The 11,629-nt window shown below is 40.2% G+C and overlaps 1 protein-coding gene across 1 annotated transcript in view; it reads left to right on the top strand.

Moving 5' to 3' along the window:
- The first annotated feature begins 950 nt into the window (after positions 1-950).
- The window catches only part of LOC136871640 (ras-like protein), an 82,464-nt gene continuing 71,785 nt past the window's right edge, over positions 951-11,629 (top strand). Inside the window, exon 1 of the mRNA XM_067145119.2 lies at positions 951-1,176. Coding sequence (XP_067001220.1) covers positions 1,140-1,176 — 37 coding nt within the window. The 5' untranslated portion in view covers positions 951-1,139. The remainder of the gene's footprint in view (positions 1,177-11,629) is intronic.

The following is an 11,629-nucleotide window of genomic DNA, read 5'->3' as shown; positions in this document are numbered from 1 at the left end:
TGTCCATGGTTTTTGTTGTAATTTTCGCTTAACCACAACAGCCAAGCAGAATAACGCTCGTGTTCGGATTTCGTGGCCTGTTCGTATGTCACTATATGACAATTCTCCTTATATCCTTTTCGAAGTACCCTACTATCAACTGATCGTAATGCTGGCCTCGTGCCTTAACATGAATGAAGTGATGCTATTCGCACTATGTGATTGTTAATGCTCTAGGCTTTCAACTAACTGTCTTTACTTTTGCACCAGTGATTCTGTAATGTGTATTTTGAATATTTTTCGTCATTCGACAGCCACGGCCCCTTGCTTATGTGACTACCGAAAACATAGCGGACGCTCGTTCAATTAGCTTCAACCAGGAATCGCTTCGCCTCTCTATGTTATTCAAGCTCGTTAGTCAGGCTCCAACTCTCGTGGGCCCAAGTATAGGAAAGGTGGCCTGCCATTGTAACGAAAACTCCCCAAATAGATTTCCACCGGCAGTAAGCAAGGCGGCCTTCAATTAGAATTAAACTTTCAACCGGATTGTGAATGTCAGTCGGCATGTGAGCCTGACATTATAACCACAACTCCACAACTCGCATCTTACGCAGGAAAGATAGTATAAGTTCCTCCCCATGGCGTTTCTTTGGTAACGATAAGAGACATGCATTTTAGTACAATCTCAGTCACCGCATGTACAGTAATTTACTTAGAATTCCACACATAATGTAGAATACTGTATGGAAGCACGGGCAAATTTGCTAGTTGAAAATAAAGAAAAAGTAGCCATTTATTTCTTATATCTGAAGAACTGGAATATGAATTTATTTAATTTTGTCACCGGAAAGTTTATATAACAATCAAAGGCCTACATTTGAAAACAGACTCCGGGGAAGCAAAGAGAAATATATATTCTGAAGAGACTTTTTGAAATATAACTTTCATTTGGCCATCCTGGTTGTCAAAGATGGTGCAGATACACTGTTGAATTTATGATCGAGTGGTAGGAATATTTGAGGGTGTTGGCATGTAAGATTTTGCACTGTCGGCAAGATCAATTTTCTTCACTAATGAAGAGATTTCCACTTTCCTGAGTGTACATAAAAGCATTCAAGCTGACTTTGGCACTGTGCGGTTGTCATAGACCCCTGTCATTAATGAAAATGACGGAATATAAACTTGTTGTTGTGGGAGGTAAGTTTCAATTAGGTTGTTTTTGTATTTCCATTCCTTACTTAACTCGTGAATCCTTAACTCACTTAAACACATATAGGAGCCCATAATTTTGCCTGAGAATATGTTCTGAATCATTTCTCTTTTCGAAATTCGGTGTGGTGTTACCCTTTGTGGTTAAGATGCCTGGCAGATTGGTGTGGTGTTGTGTTAAAGTAAGTATACTGTGTGTGCAATGTCTTGAGTGTTTGTTGGTTTCCGAATGATATTTTAATATCTTTTCACCTTCAGGAGGCTATCGTTCTTCTAGTTTGTGAACTGTTGAGTGATTCGAATCATCTGATAGTTGAAATTGAACAAGTCTATGATGCAATTCCTGTTTAATAACAGTATTAAGAAGTGACCTTCTGAAGGAATAATTTATACTGTTTCTGTAGCAAAATGTGAGCTTACTGCTAATATAGTATTATCTTGGACCAAGTACTATGTTGACCTTTATTGTATTTTGTTAGCTTTGTTATTGGTGTGAATTTTTATGCACATTGTGCACACTTCTATTAATTATTGGTGTGAATGATCTTGTCGGTTCTTCCTCCTTGGGACGTACCATATAGTTTCCATTTTAATTGGGGAAGAGCTTGTGGACAAAATAATACCCTTTCTGGGAATATTTTGATTCTGGACAAAGATGGTAGTGCAGTTAATATTTTCAGTAGAATGGTATTAAAATTAGTATTCCCACTGCAACTGCTGCTGCTGATGAATAGAATTGCCTTGGGTGAAATTATCACTTGCATCAACTTAAAGTTAAAAGCTGTAGGCCTATCTGTATAAGTGCTCACTGCTTGTAATACATGATATTTGAAAATAAGGAACATGATACTGGGACATAAACCTACCCTCCTTACTACAGAGACCAGATGTTTTACCCAAGTCACTCTTGTTTCGATATGCTAAATGAAGATGTTGAACCTTGTGTTCTCTTACTGCTAACATGATTCTCAGTTTTTATCTGCATCAGCTGTCCTCTCATGATCAGTTTAGGATAAGTGGCTTATAATTTTCAATGTTTTGTCATTGAGAATAATAATTCATGGTGGAAAATCTGTTCCTTTATTCTGTAGTAAATCTGTAATGAGCTAAATTTCAAGGTACCGGTAACTAGTGTTGTGGTGTGTTGTGTTGTATTTGAATATGAGGATGGTGAGGTATGATATGAGCCTGTAGTCTACTTTCAGTAAATGCAAACTTTAATACGTGTTTTACTTTGCATCATTCTCTGCAAAAAAAATCTATTAAACAGTAATAGGTCCACCTTGTCAATACAATTACAGTTATTAGTCAGTACAGATTAAATAGAACCAAATATGGTCAAGTTTATTAACACATATCGCTTAGTCAAGTAGCTCGTCTCCTTACTCCCAAGTTTTTCCTGGCCACATTTTCATAACACTCCTCTTTTGTCGGAAATAACCAAGAACAAAGTGTGCTACTTTCCTTGGATCTTTTCCAGTTCTTATACCAAGAAATACTGGTGAGGGTCCTATACCTTGGAACTGTACTTTAATTAGTGTCTTACCACAGATTTACATGCCCTATCCTTTACAGCCTTACCACGACCCTTAAATACCCTGATAATCATATGAAGAGATCTTTATTCTTTCTCTACGATATCATTGTGATACTCCATTGAAGATCATTATATTAACACCTATGTACTTACAGTGATCTCTGTGAGGTACTATCACCCCATTTACACAGTAATAAAAACTGAGAGGATTTCCTCTTGGTGAAACTTATAACCGGACTTTTCATCCTGCTTACCATTGTCTGGTGTCCATCTCACAACATTGTCAGTTTTTTTTATAGTTGCTCACAATCCAGTAATTTATTTACTACTCTATACAGTACATCATCATCATCAAATAGCCGTATCTGTGATTCCCCCCACCTCTTCATCACAACAGGATCAGATAATGATTCACCTACTCTAATTCTCTTGAGTTCTATTTTCTAGAAACTTAGCCACCCATTCAACCACTCGTTCGTCTAGTGCAATGGCCCTCATTTTTGTTGGTAGGCTCCCATGATCTACCCTATCAAAAGCCTTGGATAGATCAATAGCGATATTGTCCGTTTGACCTGGATCTAAAATATCTGCTATCTCTAGCTGGAATCCTGCTGGAATAACCTTTCATAAACCCAAACTGCCTTGTATCAAAGTAGTTAGTAATCTCACAAATGTGATTAATATACACTGACTGAGCAAATGTCATGGGATAACGGAGCACTGATGCACAGGTGTGTTTTCTGCGCACCACACGCCCCCTGCGCCAGCGGCAGTTATATAGGAGACCTTGTGAGCAGTGGCTGTGCATGTGACAGGTGTACCATGAAACATCGTCGTGAGCTTACACCGTTCGAATGGGGTATGGTAGTCGGTGCCCGAAGGATGGAAAGTGCGATTTTGGAAGTGGTGGAGGAATTCGGCTTCACACGATCAACAGTGTCCAGGGTGTATTGTGAATGGTTGAATGTGGGTGTCACCGTCCACAACAGACGAACAACTGGCCGTCCAGCCACCCTCGATGACCGTGACCGGCGACATCTGAGACAGATTGTCAGTAGTGACAGACGGGCAACCGTGCAACAAATCATGGCTCAGTTCAATACATGCCGTGCAAGACACGTCTCCCAGTGGACAATCTGTAGGAACATGGGTTCTATGGGGTATGGGAGCCGGCGCCGCAAACGGGTGCCACTGTAAACCCAACGTCATCGGGTACAACGATGCGCATTTGTCGCCAGTCACCAGGGATGGACACTGGAACAATGGCGTAATGTGATATGGTCGGACGAATCACAGTTTCAACTGCATCATGTCGATGGGAGGCACCGTGTATAGTGCAGACCACATGAAGCAATGGATCCCGCCTGCCTCAAAGGTGTGGTCCAGGGCGCTTTATGGTCTGGGGTGCATTTTCCTGGTATGAAATAGGCCCCCTAGTTGTTCTGGAAGAGACTTTGAATGATACGCGGTATGTTGAGCTGCTCGGAGACCATCACCCATTTTTGGCCTTCCAGCGCCCAGGCGGTTCTGCGGTGTTTCAAGATGATAACGCGCCGCCACATCGCTCCCACGTCGCCCAGGAATGGTTCCAGGAACATGCAGCGGAGGTCCAACGACTGCCATGGCCATCCAGGAGCCCCGATATGAACCCTATTGAGCATATCTAGGATGTCCTGGAACGCAGGCTCCGTGCCATGGATCCTGCACCCACAAACAGACCAGCATTGGCGGCCGCTCTGCAAACGATTTGGTGTCAGCTGCGTCCAGAGGACTACCAGGGACTTGTCGACTCACTTCCACGGCTTCTCATTGCAGTTCGCAGGGCCAGAGGAGGCCCCACATGCTATTAGGTTACTATCCCATGACATTTGCTAAGTCAGTGTAATCAGAAAGAATGCTTTTCCAGAGCTTACAAACACACATCAAGCTGAGTGGTCTAATTATCCACTTTATATTTATCACCCTTAGTTATACACTGGGTATACTATTGCAACTCTCCATTCATTTGGTATTGCTCCTTCTTGCAAAATGTAATCAAATAAGTATTTCTGAAATGGTGCTATATCCCAATGCATTGCCCTTAGTATAACCCCAGAAATCTTATCAATCCCAGCTGCTTTTCTGACTTTTAAATTTGTATTTTATTGTAAATGTCTTTATTGTCTTACGTACATTTCAGTAATTCACCAGTATTAGTTGCCTCCTCTACCTGAACATTATCCTTATACCCAACTACCTTTACATACTGCCGACTGAATACTTCTGCCTTCTGTAAGCCCTCGTATGTACAATCGCCTTGTTCATTAATGATCCCTGGAATCTTTCCTGGAACCTGTTTATGTGTTAAAGCACGGTACATGTCCTTCCATTGTTCCCTGAAATTTATATGGCTTCCGATTATGTTTGCCATCATGACTTTTTTTGTGCGTGCTAAATTCAGTTTCCTAGCAAGTTCCTTCAATCTCTTCTCTTCCTGCAAACATTCATAACTCTATTTCTTTCTAACTTGCACCGCCTCCTTAATCTCTTTATTTCCCTGTTATAAAGGGTCCTTACCATTCCTTACCAGGTTTAAAGGTACATACCTGTTTTCACACTCCTCACAGTTACTTTAAACCCATCCCATAGGCTGTTTACATTTTTATATACCATTTTCTACTGATCATAATGATCATATTGCCTTTTTATTTTTATTTTTTACATTTCCCCATACATCAACCGTATGGTATTTGCCTAAAGTTCTCCTTTTAAGGCTTCCTTTCTATCATATTTTGCTGGGCTGAGTGCCTCAGACGGTTGAGGCGTTGGCCTTCTGACCCCAACTTGGCAGGTTCGATCCTGGCTCAGCCCGGTGGTATTTGAAAGTGCACAAATACATCATCCTCGTGTTGGTAGATTTACTGGCATGTAAAGGAACTCCTTTGGGACTTAATTCCGGCATCTCAGTGTCTCCGTAAACCGTAAAAGTAGTTAGTGGGATGTAAAACCAATAATATCGTTACTATTTCTATCACATTTATTTTTAATACAACCAAAAAAAAGTTTCATGATCACTTATACCATCTATCATCTTCCTGATTATTTGTGTTTGTTGTATTGGTATACCTAAATTACAGACTTCAAAGATATGTCATGGGCATTATTAGTAACAGGTGGCTATCTAGCCAAAGCAGTTGAAGGTGTTCTCAGTTCACAAAGAAGGGCGTGGATTTGATTTTCTGTCAAGCTGAAATCCTGGGGGTGAAGGCGGTTGAACATACAGCTAACCACTCTGTCCCACTTAGTGATGAGATTATGAATAGTGGAAGTCTTTACTTTTCCATTGCTCCAGAAGCCTTCCTGGTCTGTTGCTTTACTTGTTGTTAGTAATTCATTACACCATTTCAAATACTAGGTTGGCTGAAAAGTATTTACCTGTAAGTGTTTTATTCATCTGTCAAGAGTTGCTTGGTGCAAATAATTTGTTTTTTGCTGGGCACAGTTTTTAAGAATACTTCAGTATAAGTTTGTATTTATATATTTGTTGTGAATATTTTCTCCAAAATGTCATTGGTAATATGCGAGAACAGTCACAATTTAAGCACTCTGATTCTTGTGGAGAAAAATTTGAGAGCAGCCAAAAAATGATTAAGAGGTAGAAAGTGAAAATGTGGTTTTGGTATTGAGTTACAACATTAAATTGGTCTAACAGATTCAGTGTTGGTGGTATTAGCCTTAAAGGCGAACCTTACTCAAGACATCCTTCACTTCTAGTAAAGTGAGGACCAAGCGAGTTGATCGTGCAGCTGTGAGCCTGCATTCGGGAGATGGTGGGTCCTCTTCCCGCCGTCTGCAGCCCTGAAGATGGTTTTCTGTGGTTTCCGATTTTCACACCTGGGGCTGTATTTTAATTAAGGCCATGGCCGCTACCTTCTCAATCCCAGCAATTACCCATCTTTGTGTTGCATAAAATTTTCAGTGTGTTAGTGCAACGTTAAACCACTAGCAAAAAAAAAAAAAATTAAACTCTCTGCACTGTGCTTCAAAAACAGGTGCTTTGTTCACATAGAAGGACGTCGGTTCCTGCCAGAAAGTGTAAAAATTTAGAAACAAGATTTCCACTTCGGGAGGGACATACAACGCTTCAGTTCACTTTAACCTGCACCATAATGAGTGCCACATTAATTCTATGGGCCTAAGGCAGCCAGTCGTAGAACTACTGGGAATATGGATAGTGGAAACCTACTTCTCTATGGGCCTTCATGGTTTGTATGGAGATGGCTTTTTCTTGCTTTGTATATTTATGGCAAGCCTTTTGTTTCTTAAGCTACAGTTGCTCTGCATATCCACCAGTTTGTCAGAAGTTGACTTATAGATCCAGATAAATGGACTGTATTTCATCCCCTGCTACAGTTGACGTATGCAAAAAGACACACGTTTGTAGATTTTAATATTGATAAAGATAAATGAAACAAAAAGATATACCCAAAGAAGTAAATTAAGAAAAATTGGTGACAAAAATTGGCATCAATATCTTTAAAATTCTGTGAATCTTCTCGTGTTCATGGTACTGGTATATTACAATACCTTCCTCAAGTATAATCACAGCCTAATTTCTTCATCTATGGTGCAGCTACAATCTTTGCTTTTTTTTTTTTCTTTTCAAAATGACTGTTGTATCTTTGTGCTCTTACAAATATTACACAGTATAGATATGGTCAGCAATGATGAAGCTTTTAACTTTGATATTTTAATATCCAGAGCTTGTGATGTACTCCCACTCTTGAGAATACTTATGGTTTTCTGTATTAGCTGTCTTTGATGGATAGAAGTGCAACTGTAATGTAATTGCTTCCAGTCAATGTTCAACAATTCATTGTTGTATACAAGATTCCAGTAGTTGGGTATTAAGGTGAATGTGCAGCTTAGAGATTTTATAGACTACTGGTTGTTCATTCTATACATAATAAAAGTTGTTCTTTGGCGTTTGCCATTCATATATAAGTATAAAACCTCCATACCTTCTTTTCTTCTTCATAGATGGAGCATGCTGCTGTAGATTACTTTAGTCATATTTTGATTATGCAGTGTATTAGAAATTAAAATAGTAAAACTAAATACCTACATATATTTCAGTCATTTAAATTAGGAAATGCCGGGCTGAATGGTTCAGACAGTTGAGGCGCTGGCTTTCTGACCCCAACTTGGCGAGTTTGATCCCGGCTCAGTCCGGTAGTATTTGAAGGTGCTCAAATATGTCAGCATTGTGTCGGGAGATTTACTGGCACGTAAAAGAACTCCTGCGGTACTAAATTCCGTCTCCTTGGCGTCTCCGAAAACTGTAAAAGTAGTTAGTGGGGCGTAATGTAAATAACATTACTATTTCTCTTTGCCATCTGCAGGCCACAGTGCTTATGTTCTAGCTGTGTTTTTGTCGTCTGCCCCTTTTAGCGTACTGGATTGTGTTCTTAGCGGCCTCTTGAGCCTTCCTGTTGGCCCAGTATTCCGTCATTTTCTCGCTGAATTCTTTCCTACGTTCCTCTGACCAATTCCCCGCTCCTTTGTGGCTAGCTGATGTAAGCGATGTTAGGAAAGGTTTAGTTTTGACCATTAAATGGTATGCATTCCTGTCAGTTATGGCGGCTTGATTAATATTAAGCTCTGCAAGATCTTTGTCAACTTGCTTGGTCCAGGGGAATCCAGTAGCTTTGCCTTTGTTAGCAATCTTGAAGATCTTATGAGATAATCTATTAGGATCCATTCTGTGTAGCTGTCCATAGAAAGTCAAACATTTTCTTCTGATGGCATCTATGAAGTTTTCTTGATGCTGGTAGAGCTCATTGTTGGGTTTGTACCATCGCCCTCCATCTGGTAGGATCCTTGGCCCTATTATTCTTCTCAGGAATTTCCGTTCTTGCACTTCCAGGGCTCTCAGTGGGGTCTATTTAGTTAGGGATAGGCATTCTGCTGCGTAGAAGACTGATGGTCTGACTACTGCATTATAGTGTCTGTTTTACATTCTTTGATAAATGCTTTGAGGCATACAGTTTTCTGCAGGCATGGTAGGCCTTGTTTAATTTGATTTTCCTTTGTTCAAGAGCCATCGTTTCACTTAGGTCCTCCGATAGCCACTCTCCGAGGTACTTCACATTTTTAGCCTCTTGATATGCTTTGTATCACTGACTCTCATTGTTGTAGGGGCATCTTTGATATTGGTGATAAACTCGGTCTTTCCAATGTTGATCAAGAGACCTGCTTTAGCTGCTATAGAGTGCAGTGTTTGAAGCTGCATAGTGGCCTCATGCATGTCGTTTCCTAATAAAGTAAGGTCATTAGCAAAGGCCAGGCATGGAATCCTCAAGTTGTGTGCTTTAAACCCCATCCTTAATCCAGTGTTCTAAGGTAATGACCTGGTCCATTCTCTTATGATCTTTTCCAGGGCACAGTTATATAATATGCATGAGGTACCATCTCCTTGCCTCACTCCTGTTTTGATTGTGAAGCTCGCTGGTAATTGACCTCTAAACTTAACTTTGGAAGCGGTGTTGTGCAGGGTGGCTTGCACCAACCTATTTTTTCATTTAGTCCCAGTTCTTTTAAGGTGTTGAAGAGTGTGATTCTATCCAGAGAGTCATATGCCTTCTGAAAGTCGACAAAGATAGCTACCCACTGTCGGCATCTTTTTTTGCTATATTGAAGGATGGTCTTCAGATTTTGTATCTGTTCAGCACAAGACCTTGCAGTTCTGAACTCTGCGTGATATGCTCCTAATTCTTCATCCAGTTGTCTTGTTATGTGCATTATTATTAAGGTAATAGTATTGGAAATCCTTAATTGATTCTAGTATTTGAATGTAGTATTTTCATGAAATTGACCCTATGGTCACACTAGCATGTGTATCCCATTTTATGAGGGGGCATCAAATATAAACAGGATTTAATTTTTTATTTAAATTCGTTTATTGAAAAACAAAAGGCATTTACACTATTTTTCCACATAGTTTCCTGCTTTGGAAATGCATTTATCCCAGCGTATGCCCTCATCGTAAAAAGAACAGGGTCGTGTCACCAGCCATTTGCGCATGAAGTCTTCCACATTCTCGTCATCTTCAAATCGTTGCCCTCCTAGAGCTTCTTTAAGGGGATTGGTACAGTAAACAACCTTCAAAATTTGGACATTAAAATTTTTTTAAATATCAACTCCTCTTGTATGTACAACAACGAAACTTTGTAAATGAAGCATACTACATGTTTACTATGCAAGCACATATCTCAGAATTGATTTTGGCATTATCAAACTCACTAATTATTCAGAATGGTGGCTCTTTGTGTGTCTGTGCTCACCGTTTCCTTCATAGCTGGGTGATTTATCAATATATCAGTGTTCTGCTTTTTTTAATGTGCTGATTGAAGTTACAGCTACAAAACTGACCCCTTCCAGAACTATATTTGCAAAATTAGTAGTTTTATAGAACAAACTGCACACATTCAATCAATCGTCATCACTAATGTGTGTTTAGGACTGTCACTCAGATAGCAGATTCTTTGTTAGTTGCTTACCTAGTATTTTCTTAAGCGATTTCAAAGGACTTGAAAATTTATCGAACATCTCCCTTGCTCTGGAATGCCCAGTATCTAACAGCAAACCGCGAATGACTGACGAATACAAGCTTGAACTTCTGAAACTCTATCTTTTTTGCTCAGCTCATTAACTACTACAGCAGTCTACCCTCTAACGAATGCCACTGTCAAGATACGAAGGTCGATCAAATATAAAGAGAATTTTTTGTTCCTGAACATCAACAGTTGGCAGGACTGGTCCTGTGCTTCTGCTATGGTTAGGCAGGACCGTTAGGAGTGGGGAGAGCGTGCTGTTAGATATTTTCTGCCATTTTTGTCAGTAACACTCACGACGTCGGAGCAACAGGTGCACCCCTCCACTGCGCAACACATAATTATAGTAAAATTTTTTTGCTCGTGCAGGAGGTACAGTGGCGGAAATTTGCCAGAGAATGTCTGCACAGTTCGGTGATCAAACATTGTCAAGGACACGTGCGTTTGCCTGGGATAAAAAGTTCAAGGAATGATGAGAACATGTGGAAAATCAGCAACACGATCGCTGTCCTCGGACCAGCATTACAGACGAAAACATTTGTGCGGTTAAAGACATTATTGACGACGATCAAAAGGCGTGAGTATCAGAAATTCCAGAATAAGTCTGAATCAGTTATGGGAGCTGTCAAGCAATCATCACAAACAACCTAAAGTTCCGTAAAGTGTGTTACAGATGGGTCCCTCACCTTTTGACCGAAAATCTGAAGCCGAGACATTTGGAGGTCTGTCAGAGGCTTACAGTAAGGTTTGCGGAAGAAGTTGATGCATTTTTGAGTCAGATTGTCACCTGTGACAAAACATGGATCTACCACTACTCTCCCGAATCCAAACAAGCCAGTAAGGAGTGGCGGAGGAAAGGGGAGGCAGCACCAGTGAAAGCCAAGACTCGACTGTCAGCTGGCAAGGTTCTTGCAACCGCTTTTTCGATTTTAAATTTAAAATTTAAAAAAAATATTGTAAATCCTGCCGAGCAACCAGTTGATGATATGGAACTATTACAACACGTGTTGATAGTTCCTGACATTTCTACACCACAGAAGTGATATCTTCTACTGTATGGATGAAGGCAGATTTTGAGCTGCGACAGAGAGCCCGATTTTGTGTCGGTTGCTCTATTAATTGAGCTATGGTGGCCTAGGTCAAGTTTGTTCTGTTGGAAAGGATCTGAGCTACAGGTCTGAGGTTGTGGATTCAGATCCCTCTGGTGTCCAGTTGGCCATTTTTGTCAATTGTAACACGACCTAATAGGTTGAAAGTTTATTTTGATTCTATGGGTATGCTACTTACAAAATCTGTCTCGGCATCATCATCA

Source organism: Anabrus simplex, chromosome 4, assembly GCF_040414725.1.
Source record: "Anabrus simplex isolate iqAnaSimp1 chromosome 4, ASM4041472v1, whole genome shotgun sequence".
Taxonomy (NCBI): Eukaryota; Metazoa; Arthropoda; class Insecta; order Orthoptera; family Tettigoniidae; genus Anabrus; species Anabrus simplex.
The sequence above is the reverse complement of the archived record's forward strand: the minus strand, read 5'-3'. Positions and strand labels throughout refer to the sequence as shown.